This window comes from Thermobia domestica, chromosome 1 (genome assembly GCF_964235325.1).
Source record: "Thermobia domestica chromosome 1, izTheDome1.hap1.1, whole genome shotgun sequence".
Lineage (NCBI taxonomy): Eukaryota > Metazoa > Arthropoda > Insecta > Zygentoma > Lepismatidae > Thermobia > Thermobia domestica.
In genome coordinates, this window is record NC_137454.1 from 204735787 (window position 1) to 204756802 (window position 21016).

General features: G+C 34.8%; 1 protein-coding gene across 1 annotated transcript in view; it reads left to right on the top strand.

Annotated features, from left to right (window-relative positions):
• The window catches only part of AIMP1 (aaRS-interacting multifunctional protein 1), a 32054-nt gene extending 14735 nt beyond the window's left edge, over window positions 1-17319 (top strand). The window contains exons 2-3 of the mRNA XM_081768895.1: window positions 6711-6857; window positions 16463-17319. Of these exons, the coding sequence (XP_081625021.1) occupies window positions 6711-6857; window positions 16463-17167 (852 nt within the window). The 3' untranslated portion in view covers window positions 17168-17319. The remainder of the gene's footprint in view (window positions 1-6710; window positions 6858-16462) is intronic.
• Window positions 17320-21016: the final 3697 nt, after the last annotated feature.

Genomic DNA, 21016 nt, shown 5'->3' on the forward strand with positions numbered 1-21016 from the left:
CTTCCAGCATAACTGGTTGTTGCATAATAACATCAGGGCGAAACAAACTTGTTTCTGTCCATATGTGTTATAATCACATAGAGAAATTATTAATAAAAAAAAGGGGGGGTTGAAGAAAACTTTTTTTTTTTTTTTTTAATAAAAACGATGTTTTTGCCAACCGTAGGACATAGACATATTGCCATAGGAATATATGGCAATAGGATAGAGATGTGAGGCAGTTGAAAGAGTTTTGGTCAAATCCAAATCGTAAAACAATTATGAGTCAATATTCTAGAGCTGGTCAGTGTTTGAATGACTTATGGCTAAAGAATTTGGATACTACACAGTAAAATGACGAAAGATGTTAAAATGGTCTTGATTTCTGTTATGAAAATTTAAATCTAGAAAGAGGATTTTCAGTCAATACACAATCAATGTGTAGCAGATAATCCAAAGAACAAACTTTAGTAGCACTTAAACTTGTGTGCGATTTAGCAGCTTCTTCGGATGGCATTAAGAAACTATCCATAAGGAAATCCAGATTTCATTATGCACGGAATGCTTGTATTCATTTTGCTAAAGCAAAAAATTAACGACCAGATAGAGAGGGGAAAAAACAAAAAGAAGCTGAAATCAGGAAGATAAGAATAATTCTGAACGTGCCTTATGCTAAGAAGACTAAACTAATGGATAATATGTGCAATATTATTGGGAAAATAAAGCGTTTGTAGAGGTGATATCATTTACATAATGCTATTATTGTTTTTCTAAAGGTATGTTGTTAATATACTGAGTCAGTTTTATGTACATACATCTACTACCTTTTATCGGTGAATGTCTCACTGTGACTCCTTTTCATTTCATATATGACGGTACTTTCATCATGTCACTAAAGTTACAGATTGTTCAGCAAAATGTTTAATATCTTGATTTGTGCAAGAATGTTTATTTGATAAGTGTTTGCTGATTTCATAATAAAACATGTTGAATTTGGTTTTATATTATTCATTTTTCTAGTTAATTAACGTAAAATATATTACTTATGCATTATTATTATGTTATTTTCTTGGTCTTGTTTTTCCCATCAACATGGGAAAGTCTGTATAGATACATACACATGAAAAAAAAATCAAAAAATATTCTGGAAAACCGAAAAGAGTCAGGGAATACTTTTCCGTAATTTTTGTCGCCACCCTAAATATAGAAAGTTACTACTGGCAGAAGTTTCCTAGTTTAGATGGTATCATGAACACAATAATCAATATGTATTGTACAGGGTGGGGCAAATATAAGTTGCCCGGAGGACAGATTTCCAGGGTACAAAGAAACACAGCCAAGGAAAGGAGATAGTTCGCTAACCTGCTTATAGCAGATGTTGAAAATGACTACCTTTCATCTCTTGGCACTTTTGAGCTCTGGTCAGCAAGGTACAGAAGGCAGATCGCAGGGTTTGCCCAAGTGGGCCCAGCCCGAAAAAACCCACCGGGTTTTTTCGGGTTGGACCCACCTGAAAAAACCCATCTTAAAACCCACCTGGGTTTTTGACTTTTTTGTTAGTATATTATTGGTACAACTAAGGTGATCGCATTGAAAGTTATTTTTATCAGATTTTAAACTTTCTTTGGGCGAATTATATGCTTTCATGTTAAGATTAACAACAATATTAAACATAAGACCTTTATAAAGGTCTAAATGCACTGAATGAATGAATAAATAAATAAAACCCTCACCTTAGGTTGAGATAATTGTAGAACAAATTAATGTGTGGATTATAGCCTATTTGAAGTAAAGTAAGCGATTTGTATATTTTAGAAAATACTTTCCGTGAATAGTGTGTTTCCTGACTCGGCACCGCCGAGGGACGTTATCCCTTATACGTTGACGGGTTTAAGGTCATAGGTGCCGGTACCAACAGTAAATATGTAAATACATTAGTAAAACTATTAGTATTGTTTCTTACCTTTGATGGTAACAAAAGTATTCAGTAAAATTTGGTTTTCCAACAACAACAGTTAAGTTTAGTCATTTCTTGCTAGCCTTCAAATAAGCATTCTGTAGAATCAACACTAGCAATAACGTAAAAATTCTTGTCAAAATTAAGAAGCTTAATGCTCGGAGCTCCGAAGACTACGTAACGCTTACTGTTTCAAGTGCTGCAGTCAAACTTAAGTATTAATGGAAGTTTCGATGTACAGTAAAGCAAGCTGCATTTTGAGGGAAAACCCGTCGTGAAAAAAGTGTTCGCGAAATTCTCGCAATTGAAACCACAAAGCATCGAAAGTGAATACTTCAACAATAAAACTATTTATTTTACGCTGGAGGATATTTCATTTCATTTTAGACATTTTGAAATATTTACTTTATAAAATATGAATTATAGGCTTATCTTTGTTAATTGTTTTAAATTAATTTTCGGAAAAGAACGGTCTTGCAACAAGTGCTCGGGTAATTCCCGTAATTGAATGCACAAAGCATCGAAAGTGAACTTCAACAATAAGACCATTTATTTTACGTTGAAAAATATTTAAGGCTTTTTGATGAATTATGTCTTTGTTTTAAATTAGTATAGCTATTTGGTATTCATATTTGGCGAACGTCACTGAGGCTCCTAGGATGACTCGATCTACATTTGTTCGTTTGTCTGCCTTTACCACACAGTGTTCAACTGTCGGTCTTTTACATTTTCAGGATACAAACCAGAGACACTCTAAATTTTCTGTTTAGATTTTGGCAGCATACCAACGTAAAATTACAAAATGGCGCGCTTTTTTAAAAAAAGAAATAGCTGATATCCACTGGCGAAAATCCCGGGAGGATGATGGGGACATATCTCTTGCAATCTTGGAACTGTCCCCCTCAATAATCCGATTGGAAATGTCTTTTAGGAAGAAATGTGATGATTTGTGTCCAACTGTCACAAAGGAAAGTGAGATGAAATTAATACCTCCCAGAATCAGTCTCAAATCTGACCGTCTCCCAATGTTGAAGACAACTCTGCTCCCCTACCCATGTTGTCCCTGGGTCCCACACAGGGGACATAAAATATGACGATATTATTATTACTTTACAACTTTAAAATCAGACTGGCAACATTGAAAACTGTTTACAGGGAATGATCATATAATACAGCATATAATACCGACATAGGTAATACTCTCCAGCATTGTTTTTCTCCTTCATAAATATTTTGTACATCGCATATATATATATATATATATATATATATATATATATATATATATATATATACCGTCTTACCCGTCCCCCCAATGTTGAAGACAAATTTTCGCCGCTGCTTATATCCACGCTACAAAGCGCAATTTTAGGTCTTTTAAGTTGAAATTTTCAAAGTAGAAGCACGAGAGACTAAATTAGCTGTATATATTTTGGCGGCGTAAAATTTCAAAATGGCGGCCATTTTTCAAAATAGCGGGTATCCATGCTACAAGGTGCAATTTTCGGACTTTTTAAGTTGATATTTTGAGGGTAGAAGCACAAGGCCTTCTAAAGTTGCTGTATAGATTTTTTCGGTGATCCAATATAAAATTTCAAAATGGCGGCATTTTTTTCAAAACAGCAGTGAATAGAAAGTTGTTGCAAGTTGTGACAATGACACTCATAAAATGTAAATCTTATTTTAACATTTTTAACCCAAAGAGATTGAAATATTTCGAAAAAACCCAATTAAACCCGAAAATACCCGAAAAAACCCACATGGGCCCAGGTGGGTTGGGTTTTTTCAAAAATACCCGGGTTTTTTCAAACCCTGGCAGATCGGAACTGTGCTGCTGGAATTGCCGCAATCTCATGAGAAGTGTTCTGCTGCAGTTATTGAAGATTGTGAGGGTTGTTGCGATACACCTTAGATTTGAAGTTTCTCCACAAAAAGTAATTGCACACGGACAGGTCAGGTGACCGGGGTGGCCAGCTAGATATGCGTAACGAACTATGCATAACGAAAACTTTCTGCTGCACTGTGAGTACCATCTTTACGTGTGCACTGCTCAGCTCACACTGACACAGCCCACACTAAGATCTGAGCCGGTGGTATGCATACACGTGATGTGGTTCCATACATACATTCACGTCCAATCGTATCCACGCGTCCGGGCTACTTCTGTTTGCCCCACCCTGTATTTATGATATTTATTTCGTGTCTTAACTTGCTCCACAAGCTGGTTCATTCTTAATATTGATATCTACTTGACTAAATACTTAATATTATACAATTCCTCGTCTTGAGTATTCTTTTATATGAAATCGTGATGGTATCCTATATCAGAAAGCTATAGCTTAACCAACCATCTAGTATCAACAAAGTAGAGAATTGTGTTCCGTAATTTTTGACTTCATCACGCTACGCATGATGATGCATTCCGAGGTGGTCCCACAACCTGTCCGTATCTACAAAGTTTATGTTTAAAATTAGAGGCTTACCTCTTTTGGAGAAATCTCTGGTTCGATCCAGGCTATTGGAAGTTTTTTCAGTATTTTCATTCCAGTCATTATTTCATAATCGTTCACTTTCATTAAGCAGCCATCTCCTTTAACCTACACGGCATATCCGTGAAACATCTTTTATATTATCAGTTTTAGTCTTATTTTATTCAAAACATCAATAACGTCACATAGTGATACCCTGTTAACATCAGAAGAGTATTTGTAAATAAGGCTATAGGTTTATAAATGAGAAACTACAATTTTTTACCTTATTGTAATATAGAGCCACTCGAGAACAAAGGAGTGAATATAAATAGGAGATAAAGAAAATTTGCAGATTTATTCGTGATCAGATTCTTTACATGAAAGAATATTGTTAAAGAGATGGCATATCAGTTTGTTATACAGGTTTTTTAATAATTTACAAACTGCTTTTAACATTTATTATATATTAAACGCCCTATTGTTTGAAACTTCAACGCAATCGAGAAGTAAAACCATTGTAAACAATCAACTAATCGTTTATGATTATAGTTCCGTCCCCGTTTATTTCCTTTCCAATGCTTGCCTATTTTTGATGATACTCAACACTTTTTAGTTGCCAAATCTCTTATACCTTTATCGCTGGTCTAATAGCTTGGGTTTGTCTTTCATACAAAAGTTCCGAGGTCAGTAGTGCGTTGTCCACTATATGCATCAAGAGCGTTGGCGGACTTTATCATGTTCGAAATTAGCTAGTGTAAGACCTGCAAGTAAGAAACCATAAACTTGTCCGCTACTCGTCAGTGTACCGTTGGCCTTTTAGTGGCCCGTCAATACATATTGCACGTGAGCGGACATAGAAGTCAATGGTACCCCATAATTATAGTGCTTAGAACTGGACTACTATGGCGATACAGAATACAGGTATCCCTCAACGTACTGATGCTGTATAGTCAAACATGATGTGAACATCATGGTGCTATGTATTAGTGTCTGCAAACGGGTGCTTTCATATTTAATGTTCAACAGTATATTAAGCTTTCAGAATAGTCTTCCTGAGTGTTTGACATAACGTAAGTACTACCAGTGATATTAAGTATCTCACTTTTACTTAAAAGTATTAAAGAACATGGGTTTTAATGTATCTAGTTGAAAAATTATTATTTGTTACTGGCAATTCATGTATGACTCATTTGATATGCTTCCGTTTTATCAACTGGAACTCAGCTTTTATATAAAATATTTAAAACCCGCAGAAAAGTGTGCATGAACTGGGAATGTAACGTAAATATACATCTGTATTTTAAGAACAGGTGGTAGTACTTTTATGTGTATGTGTGTGTGTGTTTCTTCAAAGTAGTATTCTTTTCCCTGCCTACAAGTTTGAATTTAAGCAACTCCAAAATCCAAATAACAGCTTTCCAGGCATTGAGGAAGTTTTCGTAGGTAACTGAAATTGTTGTAGTGCTTGGCCTTGAAATGTACGAGGCAGTACCCGCCAAAATAACTTGCCTGGGGTCAAACATACAAGGCTTCGAATGTTCTAAAGTCTCTTTGTTGATTGCCGAGTTCATTGTAAGAAAGCGAACTTGGTAGTTCAATAAAAGAAACCACCGAAATAAAAATGCCCATTATTTAAAAAAAATGCTCATATAAAAAGATCCATCTGCAAAAAATAAGTTTCATTACGTGTATTTTTACAGAATATAAGTCTTCTATGGTATTCAACATAATTTTAACTTGTAGATTTGATGTGGTACTAGTATGAAAAATATTCAGAATTGAGCAAAGAATGATAAAATAAGTCATACTCACAAGGATCAAATTAATGTAACATTTTTGAAATACATGTTATCTGTCAAGAAATTTCATGAAAATTTTCTTTTATAACTTCACTTCACTGAAAGATTGGAAATCAATTTTATATGTTTCGAAGTTAGTTTTAACGATAGAAATCGAATTAATTTTTTAAAAATTCAAATATGTGGAACGCATATCCAAAAATAAAACATCATTATTCTGAATTGAAGTGTATTTTTTGCAAAGAATTCATCACATCTGAGCGTTAAACAAACATACTCGCAGCTTTAGACTTAAAAAAATGACCGAACTGAATTTTCCTATACACTTCCGACCTGCTAATTCTACATGACCCAAAGTAATCCATGTTTCGAATGATCAATATTTAGAGTTTATAATTTGTAAGCTCAAGATTATCTGCTTCTAATGTACAGGTTTTAGGATGTTAAATAACATAAAATTTCTTCATATTCTGTATTTTATTATTTTGTAATTTAATTTTACAGGTTGAGGAACTGAAGAAGATAAGTGAACAGCAAGGTTATCAATATAAAGTTAAGCAATTGGAGGCGGAAAACGAGGTTTTGAGGAAGGAAATAGAAGAGTGGAAGCAAAGGCTGGTGTCCCTGGAGTGTCAGAATGGGGTTAAGCAGGTACGAATGAAGGCTGAGTCCAGTTAATTTATTAGTGAGTTCTGCCACAAACCTGAAAATTCTCGGAATATTTTCCTCCTTAGTTATATTTGATATATTAAACTATAATTGATACCAATTATAATCTTACAGAAAAATTGAAGTCTTCATAAATTGAGAACGTTCCAGACGCATTAAAATGGCTGGTGTTACTTTATTGTTCCTTTGCAGCCATAATCGTAACAGAGGTTAATTCTAGCAAACGACATCGTTGAAATACAAATTCTCTTTCTTAGATTACACGTTATTTCCGTGCAGTGGTAATGCAGCTTTAATTTCTCGGGGGCAGAGGAGGGAAGCAGAGAGACAGCAACATTCTTTGGGGGACATGCTTTTTTAATACCGAAATAAATAGTTTTATATTACTTGACCTACACTATAATGCAGCATGCCTGGGGGACAATCGGGAAGAACGAAGGGGCGGACGATGCTACTGGGGAGTATCCATCCCCCTCTAGCGTCATCAGTGTTTCTGTGTCTCGTAAAGTCCAGCCTAATGCTAAGGGCACTTTGCAAAATATGTTGCAGTGAAATTATGTAGAATTATCGGATGCTTTAGTGATAGAGCTAAAACTGGTTAAGAAAGAAGAGAACGTCTTCTAGCAAATATATTGTTTAGATTCAGTCTATGTCGAAATAATTCCCGAGACCGCTATAGTTATAAGTCTTTTATTATTATTATTATTATTATTATTATTATTATTATTATTATTATTATTATTATTATTATTATTATTATTATTATTTTATGTTGACCTACTATCATGAGGGTTGAATTAAAAGTTGTGAACTTCAATCTAGAATGCCAAACGTAAGAAGCGGAGAAAAACGATATGCTGACTTCATATCATGTATCATACAGAAAGCTATGTGGCCAGCCATGGCCCTTGATTGGCTGTAGTGGAGTACTGAAGTTTTGGTATACTTTAGTAGTTTGTTTGATTAGAGCTTGGATTTTTGTGTAAGTACATGTTTAGAATGGTCTATTGAAATAAGTTTTTATGAAAAATTAATAAATATAAAGCTTATGAAAGAATAATGCTTTTGCATTATTGTATTGCGCATATTTAAGTGATTTTTTATTTTATTGTTTATATAAGTGTTTGTTTAACACTATTTTCATTTCAGTTTTGCTAATCCAAATCCATTCATATTCCATATGGATATACAAAATAGAAGTGAATATTTATTTGTACCATAATCAGCACCTTGAAAAAAAAAATCCATGAAATGTATGACATGAATCTAGTTTAACGAAAGTTTTTCTCGGTTACAACCACTAAATGGATATGTAGATGACGTCTTCTTTCTCCAACTTTGCCATTTCTGTATAATGTATATGTCTTAAAATCCCCTTACCTCTCTATGGTAGAATTCTTGGGGCGTTAAACTCTGTTTGTTATGTTAGGGTGCTGCTTCTAGCTTCAAATCTTTCACTGTACATGGTTAAAGCTAGACGAACTGTACAGAACATGAGTTCTGAGTTGTGTGGCTTATCACCAGTATCTCTAGTTGAAGAGAAAGCGTTATCTTCTACGGTACACCCATCTTGGGAATTAAAGTGCTTATTAAAAAAAATAAAATGAAAAAAGCATTCATTGATTATTTTAGCATTGTGTGTTGTGCATAGGTCAACATTTTGTCCTATTTATGTTTCAAAAATTTAAGAATTGTATTATTCACTTCTATTTACAATTATTTTCACTTCTTTATGCATATCCGTGTACATTGTTTCGTAGTCGCCAACAGAAATTAACATACATTTTTTATGTTCTGTTCAATAACTTTGGAACGGGTCAGTCAATTTTAATTTGCTAGTAGTTGTACACAGAAATCACGTTCATAATTAAACACACATTGTATTGTGTTCTATCATTTGGAACATAACAAAGTTATTAACAAGTATTACCGATTTAATTTAGTTGTATGGGAAAACTATTCCAATTGATCAAGTGTGTATGCTCACTTTGGCTGAGGACAGTTATAGTGAATTTTTTAGTTATTTAGAATTGGCGACAGTTACTACATCAAGGGTGACCCTATACCCATGTGTTATCAGGAATGCCCATCAAATGATCCTTTAAAATTTCCTGATTACTATGCAAAACCTGTACAGAAGAGGCAGCGTAGTTGTGTGAGGACCTTCCCCTCAAATCAAAGTTTTTACCCCATGGTTTGTACTGGAGGGAAATTTTCTTGTATTATAAATTATTGTTCCAAGATAGAAAAATAAATATAAATATATATATATATATATTTAAAAAAGAAAAAACGGAAATTTTAAGAAAGTATTCGTTGTTTACTGGAACTTTCGTTGGGCAACTTAGATATGTAGTTGCAAATGCTCTCAATGTTTTTGATCTTCTGTTCCTTAATACAAGAACAATTTTTCCTAAAAACAATAGGCTAATGTTCGTTTTGACATGTTTTGCACATAAACTTTATTTGCATATTTCAATTTAAACTACGTTATAGTCCTAATCTTATAGTTATGATATTTAAAAGTTAGTTCATTTCGAAAATAAATATAATGATTAAAAAGAAAATATTATAATCATAGCTAATGTATGGAGCCCTTTATTAAATAAATGAACAAGCATTTATTTTTACAGTTATGTGGGTTCCATGTATAATCTGTTGGTTTACTAATCGGTATCTAATTCACCCAGATGCCCTCTAGTATGTGTGTGTATCAATGTTCGCTAGTATCAAGAACGTGGTCTTTTGAATTTGCTCATGTTCCTAAGCTGAGGAAAGGGCGGAAGGATATACGTTGTGTTCTGTACAAATCTTCAAAGGAAGATGCCACAAGCATCTAGTCCGGTGAACAAGACTGTCATAGTTATTTCTGTTATAAGTATAGGATAAATAATACATTTCATTTGGTTCAGATGTTCACACGACAAGCAAATGAATGTAATTATAATTTAATCTCATGAAATATAAATCATATTGTATGCTGATATCTTCGTTTCGATCAGAGCTGTTGTTCTACAGGTTAATTACAGTAGATTCAATTCTCTCGTCCCATACTGTCTCTTTTTGAAAGTCTTCCTTGTGTTTCTCTATATGTCTCGATCTTCCCGTGTGACTTTATCTGTCTCTTCATGCATCAGCCTGTCTACGTCCGGAATGCGGAATGCAGTGTTTCTTTTGGCAGTTGCACGTTTCACTTGAAACCAAATTAACTCAATCGGGTCATAATTCTCATTCTAATTATTACTAATTCTCATTGGTAAAATCAACTTTCGTAATTAAACAATAACCACAATAAGACATCACAGGAAAATAAAGCGATTGTAAAATACGAACAAATGGAGCTAGAATCATTGTTATTTCACAAATGTCTCTGAAAAATACAGGGTGTAAGCTTAATTTCTAACACACCTGGGATCTGATGAAATGAATGAAGTAAAAATACTATGAAGAAACATTGCAAATGTAATTTATTTGAGTAGATCACAAGTCCAGGCTATCAGCTATCAGTACTTTGTCGATTATATTCTAAGTATTGTAAGATTCAGGTATGGAAACTTTGTACCAGGTTGTAACATTCGTAGATTTGGTGATAATGAACTACTCTTCCTTGGCGCGTTCAACCCTCTGTTGCGAAGGACGCGCCCTGTTTTCGAAACATTAAGGTGAGGATTGTTGCCTGTCCAATCAGTCCAGAGTCCGCGGAAGTCCTTTGCGATCACATTCATCATATCTTTTCCAGCGTGACATTTGGTTCCATTCTGCATTAGAGACGCATACTTCTGAATAGAAACAAGATGGAATTGGTAGACATGCATGATAAATAGGGAGGTTAATTTTTTATGTCGTTAATATTGGGAATCAATTGTCTTTCCTTTCTCAACAACAACTAGTACCGTTTTCCAGTAGCTTGAAATTCTTCCAACCATCATAATTTTAAGGGTGAACTTGGGCCCCCGTATATAAGGGATTGTTTGAGAAGACATGAAGTTCAAACCTGATGATTTTGCCGGTTTGGTACAGGAAAGAGCTTTACCAGACTTACAGTGGCGAATTGCCTGTGAGCATGTTTCATCTATCCCTCACGCGATTCATCAGCAAAATCTTCATCCCGTAGTTTGCTACAGAACTTAATGCGGTCGAATACGTTTTTCTGTGTAAGCTGTAGCTTTTTAGGCTGCACATAGGCTTACTGCCATGTGACTAATCTTCTTTCACTGAAATCTTTCTGAAAAATTCAGTCTTTTAGCTACAGTTCCTGTACCAATACTTTGTTTATCTTTGACAAATTCGTGTATTCTATTGTTCTTGGTGTGGAATCCGATGGCTGACCTTTTTTTTTGTGTGTGTGTGTGTGTATGCGCCTAATATCTCCGTTGTTCTTTCTCACATACTTCATTAGTGTTTTACTAACTGTTAATTTCTTGTCTATTTCGGATACTCGCTACTACCACTAAAAATTTTAATTTTGTGGCGAAGCATCTCTTGGTCTGTCGACGTAATATATTGGTTATGTGGTGCTACATCTGCTTGCGCTTAAAAAATGCACTTTACCTTAAAAAAAAAAATAAATAAAAAAAAAATAAAATAAAATATAGCAGACACGAGATTATAAAGATACACTATGTCTTCCGAAAATCCGTGCAAATCTTACCCAAGAATTCAACATCGGAGTAAGTTTCTGCCTTTGCGTAAACTTAATTTCTGACCCGTTTCAGTAATTCGCGATACATGAGGCACCAAAAATTACTCACATTTTAATACCTACTGAAGCTATACCTGTAGTAGTTTACACTTTATTCACCAAATAATACCAAAGCCAATAATTCTGTCGTTTGTTTCATAATGATCAAAACAGGTTACATTCGTGATACCACCTTACACAATTACAATCCAGAAACACACGTGACATAGGGTATGAGAAATCATTCAGACAAAACTAACGTATGAAAGAGGGGTAATCAAGATATGAAATTTTACTACATATGTACAGTCATTCTGATGATCTGTCTGAAATATGGAAAGCGTAAAATCAAGTAATCAATGCAAGGTAGGTCAGAAAGTAAGTTTACACCCTGTATATTCTACAAGTCTCAGTTATTGTTTTAGATTAGAAACGCAGAAATTAACTATTGGTAAGATATAATATACAGGGTGGCGTCAAACTTCGAAAACCGGGAAAAGTCAGGAAATTTGAAAAGACCAGGAGTAGTCAAGAAAAAGTCTAGGAATTCTGCTGAGTCAGGAAATTTTGAAAACGAAGAAAACTTCATGTGACGTTGGCATTAGTTTTACTACATATACTTACTTTAAGATATGTCAACCAGTAACGAATTTGTACATTGTGGATTTTCGGTGCATTGTGTGTAAATTGCAGAAAGTGTCTACAGAAATTAGTTCTTAAGCTTCTGGAGAAGTCACCGTTAAATTATAAATGGACTAGAGCTTCTTCGAGTGTGATATTAATGTGTCTGCAGGGTTGGAGCTGGAGTGAATTGCATGAAGTCTCGTTTAGCTAACCTAGTTAAAAATACTTAGTTAAATGGTCATAGGACAGATAACGTTGTGAGGGAGTCGAAAGAGTTTTGTTCGAATCCAAGTTGTAAAATAATTATGAGTCAATGTTCTAGGATTGGTCAGTGTTTGAATGACTTTTGGCTAAAGAATTTGGATACTTCAAAGTAAAATGGTTAAAGAAATAAAAATGGTAGTGATTTCTCTCATGAAAATTCAAATCTAGAAAGAGGATTTTCAATCAATGCACTATATGTAGCAGATAATTTAAAAGAACAAACTTTAGAGTATTTAAACTAGTGTAAGATTCAGTAGCTTCTTCGGACGGCCTTGAGAAACTAGCCACAAGGAAATCAGCATTCATTATGAACGAAATACTCGTCCTCGTTTTGCAGAAGCAAAAAGTCAACGACAAGAGGGAGAGGAAAAGAAACAAAATGAAGTTGAAGATAGGAAAATAAAGATAATTCAGAACGAACTTGGAGCTAAGAAGACTAAAATAATGGAAGATATGCAGATGTTGACGAGAAAATAAAGCGTTTGGAGAAGTGAAATGAATTACATAATACTATTGATTCTTTTTCTAAAGATATGTTGTTAAAATAGAACAGTCAGTTTTTTAATGTACATACATCCATCTTTTTTCGGTGAGTGTTTCACTGTAGCTTATTTTTTTTATATGTGACAAAACTTTTACCATGTGACTAAGGTTAGTTTCAGGGAAGATATTTAATTTCTTGCTTTGTGCAGGAATTTTTATTAGGTAAATATACAGGGTGTTTCGAAACAACTCCGACAACGTTTGGGAGGTGATTCCTGACACCAAAATAAGACGAATTAATATGTGCTCTATCCAAAAATATACGTTTCAGAATCCTAAGGTACTCACGCAACAACTTTTGTACAGGCAATTTGGTTACGGGCGTATAATCTGAAGTACTTACTAGCTACCTCTATAAAAATTGTTGCGGAAGTACTGCTAGATTCTGAAACATATATTTTTGGATAGAGCAGATGTTAGTTCCTTAGTAAAGTTTTGAACCGACTACGGTAGGCCCCATAGTTTTGAAGCTATGGGCCTTTAAATTTTATTTTTTCATGTTTTCGGCAGCCTATAATTCCGAAAGGAAGCACATGTGCACTCAGGTTGGTCTATACTTTTCGTCTTATTTTGGTGTCAGGAATCACCTCCCAAACGTTGTCGGTGGTGTTTTGAAACACCCTGTATTCTAATTTCATTAAAAGAAAACCCTGTGTATTTATACCCATTTTTCTAATTCATCAGCAAAAAATATATTACTTACATATCATCGTTGTCATGTTTTCTTGGTATTGTTTTTCCATCGACATGGAAAAACGTGTATGGCTAGTTGGCTACATATAAGGGAATTTTTTTTTTAAATCTGGAAAACCGGTAAAATTCAGGGAATACTTTCCCATAATTTTTGTCGCCACCCTAAATATAGGAATTTATAATTGTGGTGGCTTGTTGTCGTATTAGTGGTGATATCTACTGGCAAAAGTTTCCTAGTTTAGATGCTATTGTGGACACAGTCAGTATGTATTGTATTTATAATCTTTATTCCGTGTCTTAACTTGCTCCACAAGCTGGTTCATTCTTAATATTGACATCTACTTGACTAAATACTTAATATTATACAATTCCTCGTGTTAAATATTCTTTTATAACCATGAAATCGTGATCATATCTTATATCAGAATAGTGTAATTTAAACAACAAAATAGTAACATCTCTACTCGAGTACTTTATTTTCTTGTACATATTAATCTAATGTTACTAGAACTTTTGTTCTTTGCTAACCTAAACTGAAAACTTAATTCTCTAACAACTTCATTGCGCTAACAACATCACTGCAACCGGGTTGATCGACGTGAGAGTAGTGCTCAAGGCCATACGCCAATTTGCTTGCCACGTACTATAGTTTTGCATATTGCCGTTCAGATGTAAAAAGAAACATAAAATAGTGCGTCGTTTAGTCGTGACGGCCTCAATGCTATTCGCCCATGCTCATTTTCTCTTTTGAGGTCGCTGTTTTCAGCTGGATAGTGCGCGTCCCATATCATCATGACATCTCAGTGTTCTATATTCAGTACACCTTCTCTAGGCCTAAGCTCTATCGAGCACATGTAGAGCATGGGACGGCACCTGATCGTCATTTGAGCTCCGACAGTGACCATCGCTCAACTCAGCCAAAATTTAAAGCGAATGCATGATATTATACCCTAGACATTCGGCATCTGTTCGACCGGCTGCCTACTCTAAACAGATGGTTGTGTAGCCGCTCGATCTGGTTATGCATGAGTATTGTATGTGTTTTTGCGTCCTGTATAACATGTTCGGAACTGGCCACGAGCGTGATATTGGGGTTAACTACCAAATACCATCACCCTCTTGTGTATCAGCTTTGGGACAGAACCGTGAATTCCAGTTGAGGGACCAGTTTGTTTATGTAATAAGAAAAGTAATCATAGGCTTGATTGAGAGAATTTTTTCTTGAGTAAAAATTCGGGGTAAGCTTAGAAATATCGTTATGAAACTTGATCTATAGCGTATTGTTGGATGTAAACTAAACGAGCTCTCACCAAGAATCGAAGTCTGGTCTCTCACCGAAGGCTCTCGGACTAACATGTAGCCGAAGAAGAATTAGAAATATCTTGTTCGGCGTTTAATATAATTTTTCTGATGACCTTGAACAGTACCTTTTGTAAATTCATTATTACTTTTTAAGTGAAGGCAAGCACTTCACTACTGTGTGCAATAATCATTCTAAACAGAATGAATGACGTCTGAAAGGGAACTCAGCAGACTAGGTCTTCCTATGCATTTTTTCTTAGTCTTACATCACCAGGACAAGAGTATCATAATTCTACTAACTACATTTCATTGAGAGATTTTTTTTCTTTTTCTTTTACGTTTTCTAAATACTATCGTATTTGTTTGTTTTCTTTTGCTTTCTGACTAATAACATCGCACAAAGACGAACGAATCCGCATTCGAAAAGACACCAGTGTTAACTTATTAATTTCCATTCTAGAACTTTGTGAGATTCTCGACCTGAGTCTAGGGAAGAAGGGAGAAGTAAAGAATACTACTTTTTTTTTTCCTTTCTTTCTTTTTACTCGATATATATAAACAGGAAAAGGTATTTGCTCGCTCTTGCGTTAGTATAGGCGACTAACAAATTTAAAAAAGCATAGAAATGGGAATGTAGTAGCATAGACGCATGTTGTAAATATGTCAGAGGTATCGGAAGTATTCTATATCAGCAGCTTTTCTGACTACACCATTAGATATTACGCAGTTGTCAGAAGTGCATACGAAGATGAGTAATGGAACATATTCTCTTCTGAAAAGTATCGGAACTTTTTTTTTCTTTCTTTCTTCAGCAATGACTATGACTACATACATCATCTTTCACTTACAACACCGTCATTTGCCAATGAAGTATGGCAGCTGCCATTTCCTTCACTGTGTTACAGATACCCATACGCAAGAAGGAAGACAAGTCCAGTAGATTAAAAATAATAGTAATCTTCATTAATCCTAACTGGATTAATGGAATCCACTGCATTAACTGGAATCCTAAGAAATGTAGCTCCGAAGTTTTTAAACAAAAACTACAATAATGACGTAACTTATTATTATTATTATTTAACTCTTAAGGGCACATAATACAGGGGAATTCTCCCATTCAGTTCTTTTGTTGGGAGAATTTTATTCGCAGAGCGGTCGAACAAATTTTACGTTTTCGGAAGTATTGTACTGTTAGTCAGTTTCGCTATGAATAACACATATCCATCCTGTAATAATCAGAATTCCATTTTACAATATTTACTAATGTTCAAGAGATATTTACCTATTCTATGTTATTGCGAAAAGTGACATTATGTCAATGATAAAAATTTCAAGACCTAAGGTATGGAGTACTCTCTATGCTGTTCCACTTATTAAATGAACAAACACAGTTACTAGTATTCTGTAACCTCATACCATATATGTAGAATAAACAAATATTAAGTTCCGTTATATTTCTAATGTTGTTTGTTATTTGCAGATCGCTCTTCCTCACGAGACTGTAACAGTGCATAAAGAAGTATCCCCTGCCAAAGAAAAGCCTGTAACCGTAACACCGATTAAATCTGAGCCCGAGAAACAACCAAAGGTTGATAAGCAAAGCAAGACCAAAGCAAAAGTGGACAAGAACACTTCGCAATCAGCAAAACCTGCAGAGAACAAAAAGAAACAACAACAATCAGAAGATCTGCCTGTTGATGTAGGTCGTCTAGATTTTCGTGTAGGAAGGATAGTTAACGCGAAGAAACACCCGGATGCAGATTCTTTATACGTTGAGGAAGTTGATTTAGGTGAAGCTAAACCACGGACTGTTGTTAGCGGATTAGTTGCTTATGTACCAGTAGAAGAATTACAGAATCGTCTTGCCGTTCTACTTTGTAACTTAAAACCAGTGAAGATGAGAGGCATAACATCAGAGGCGATGGTGATGTGTGCAAGCACACCAGAAAAAGTTGAGGTTCTTATCCCGCCAGCGGGAGCTGTACCGGGAGATCTTGTGACATTTGATGGTTACGAACGGCGACCTGATGCTGTGCTCAATCCGAAGAAAAAGATCTTTGAAACCGTGGCTCCTGATTTGAAGACAGATGCCAATAAAGTTGCTACGTATAAAGGTGTGCCTTTTACAGTCCCTGAAAAAGGTGTAGTAACAGCTCCTAGTCTTACCTGTGTACAAATTAAGTAAGATGTACTATGTTTAATTATGCATATACTTCTTTAATTTTGTGATATGTAAAATACTGCTGTTTTTATTGTTACGCGAGCATGGAATCTTGTTGTGGAAAAGGCCTTAATGAAGTTAATGTGAATAAATATTCATATATTTTCTACCGAAAATGTTATTGTATTGTTATTTTATTGATTAATTAATTAAATGATTAAACAATATGCTCCGTATAGATATTAAAAACTAGTGCACTGTGGATCAAATTTTAATCCTTTGAGGATGCGCTTGCGTTGAATCTGAGTTTTTATAAATGCGAACGTACTAATGTAGACCCGATATACAGATAAATTTAGAGTGCCTCCAGGTCCGACGAGAGGGTAGGGGAGCCGGGTTTTTTCCCTGGGCCTGGACTGCTGAGGGGGCCCGGCGAATACTTATAACCCTTGTGCTAACAAGAAAATTGCTACAAATATTTTCTGTATTTTTAAAAACATGTTTACAGTTCCCATGCTCACAGTGAAAGGAGGGAGAGGAAATAAACTAAGTATCCAACGTTCAGCAATGATGAAGTTGAGGGAAAAGTAAGAACGTGGTTAGAACTATACAGCGATGATGTATCAGATGCTATCATTAATTTAATGGTTCATCTACAAGCGATTCAACCTTCCAACTTCAGAGCTGCTCTTACACCATTTTAGTTGCTCAACAAAATTCTTGACCAAAAACTAGTGAACATTTTCCCGAATGTTGTTATTGCTCTACCATTGTCCGTGGCGAAGGCTGAAAGATTGTTTAGTGCACTTGCAAGAGTAAAGAATGTCCTTCGGTCATCGATGACTCAACAAAGATTATCCGACTTGGGAACACCTTTAATGGAGTCTACTTTAGCCCATCAGCTAAACTTTAGTGATATTGTAAGGCGGGCTTACTTTGCACTAGATTTAAGCAATTTTAAAGGAAATCGCTGTAACTTACAAGAGTAATGATTTAGGACACTGTATTTTAAACATATAATAGCTAGATATACGTGCAAGTGCATTAGTAAACATTCAATATCACCACAGTTATTGAAATATAAAGTTCGGTGCAAAGTAACCCCATAGGTAGGGATACTTTGCGCAACATACAAAAAAGTATGTTCAACGTACGAACATAATATTTCTGTGCAATGTTTTCCTCCAGTATTTTTACATTTCACTTCCCACACAAAACAGCATGCAGTGTACAAATATTAGAATGATGGTACCAGTATCAGTACTTAGTATGAATTATCGATATTTATAAAGAAAATTATATATTTTCTGGTACGGGCACAAGAACCACATTCTGATAGTTTAGCAGATGTCCCACAGAAATGCCAACTCAGGAACAGAAAAAAAAAAAAAAAGTGAACTTATTTGCCTTGGTTGCTCTTTATGTCCAAGAATATCATCCCGTACATAATCAGTGGAATATTTACGTGGTTTGGGGCTTTTAGGCTGAAGCCCACTCTTTTTTTTTTTTTTTTTTTTTTTTTTTTTTTTTTTTTTTTTTTTTTTTTTTAATAATCTAAAGTTAGTCATTCCTATGTGTATAAGCTCCCCCACCCACCCACCCACCAAAAGTCTAGTGATTTCTAAAAAGAAACTAAGCTTTTCTGAGTGAAGCACCTATTAAACTGTTTTCTGGATCCGCCACTGTTCGTAATTTATTTTCCAACAAGAAATCCATTCCGGCATTTACTTAAATAGAAAATTTACCTAAAATTAGAAGGCAGAATGTATCAGCGGTAGTAATTTCCTATCTATGGGGTTACTTTGGACCTGTGCAAAGTAACCCCGATTAGAGGCTGAAACCTTCTGCTTCCAGTTTTATTTATTTTTTATTTATTATTATTATTATTATTATTATTATTATTATTATTATTATTATTATTATTATATTTATTTGTTTATTTATTTATTTTCATGGCTTAAAAACTTTTCACATTTCAATTTCAGCTATTGCTTCAAAGTCTCATTATACCTAGTAGTATTCTACGAAACTGTCTTAACTTTGACGGAAATTCTAGGTCATGATATCTTTCAAATTTTGTCGGTCTTTACAGCGACTGCTTTCCATACCTCTACAACAGCAAACCCTCCCGGCAATTAGAGCTAATGTTAACCGCCAACGTTATAGCCAAAATACAGTTAATGTTCTATCTTACGATGGCAGTTGAAACTTCCTGTTTTTACCGACAGAGGACTGTGCAACTCTTTTCATATTTTTTGCAAAGTAACCCCGTCTTACGGTATCACAGATACATTTGCTAGCAGGAAAGCAAGAAAGGCGGTTTTGTAAATTACGAAATATAAGTCAGGTAATGTAATTGCTCGTAGTATATGTATTTAATGTAATTACTATAATGTAACTAGTAAATATATGAAATATAGTTTGCCAGTTTTTATATTGGGCCCGAGTGGGCTCTCGATGGGCCTGAGTGCCACAATGGCATCCAACGTGCAAAGACGAGCAAAAATGTACGAATCCAACAAATCTTAATCTGTTGATTTGTCTGTCCGAAATCATGCGAAGGTAGTTGTCGTTTTAAGTTGAATCGATACAAGTCTCTCAGTAGTATACAAAATGTGTTTACTTAAACATATAAATGAGAAGAGCTTCAAAATAGTGCAGTTATAAAGGAGCGGTAGAAACGGTATTTGCTACATTTCATGGTATCTTGGTATAAGTAATGTTTACGACTCAGTTGCAGAATACTTCATCCTTTTTTTTTTAACCCGACGATTATGCACCGAGGCTAAGGGAGACGTAATGATGAGATAGCTGATAATGGTGGAGTGACGAAAGTAGGAGGAAATAGCAGAACCCTGAGAAAACCCATGAACATGCTATTTGTCCACTACAAAACCCACTTGGCGGGAGCTGGGATAGAACTAGGAACCCAGAGGTGAGCGCTCTACCACTGAGTCACCACAACCCCTACACCCTCTGATGTAAGGTAATCCCAAGTGTGCAATGTTTACCTCAGGCTTATATGATACGTAAAGATTAAGTAGTGTTTAAACGATGTGATTATAAACCGTCATATTTAAAACCTGAGATTAACTGTTTGTAAATTGGTAGACGTTATATGAAGGAAATATGGTGGATCAGGAGTAGAATGGTTATCTCACGTGTTTTCTGAATCAAACCATGTCAATTTGTAATAGCCAATATTGTATCTGTGGGTTTGTAAAGCTGCTATTTCCTTCCATTGTCTTCATTGTATATTTATTCATAATCTTAATTGCATCTATGATTCGTCTGCTGTAGCCTAAGGGCATATTTGTAATTTAATTTCAATAGTCGTTCTTGAAATTTATTTCCTTTCAATCGAACCAGAGGTTCTGAGAACCTAGGCAAAAGTTATTTCCAACAAGAACTTTTATTGGTTATAATGGCCCTGCAATACTAACGGGAGCTAGCAAAAAATTCAATGCTCGATATGAGATTGTCAGTTTTGTTAAAGCGATAAGAAATTCCACTTATTATTTAAGAAAACGAATAATGCTTTTAGTGAGAAAAGAAAAAAGCTCAAAAGTTGCGTTGTTTAAGGGCTAAGACAAACAAACTGCTTTTCTCATCAGCTTAGTTCTTGAAAGTTTATTTGAATTCAGTTAAACTGTAAGAAATTGCAGTGTTTTATTTCTTTCTCTTTTTATTATTATTATTCCTTGTAAGGGAATACTATTGGGGAGGTGCAGCATAACTTTGTTTCATGTAGGTACTTTGGGTTATCTTAAGGTCTGTAAAACAGTTTTGATACAAAAATTAAGCAAATATTAGAATTTGTTGAAAGTAAGCTTTGTAATCTGAAAGATATTTTAACTGTTCGTAGATTTTGAT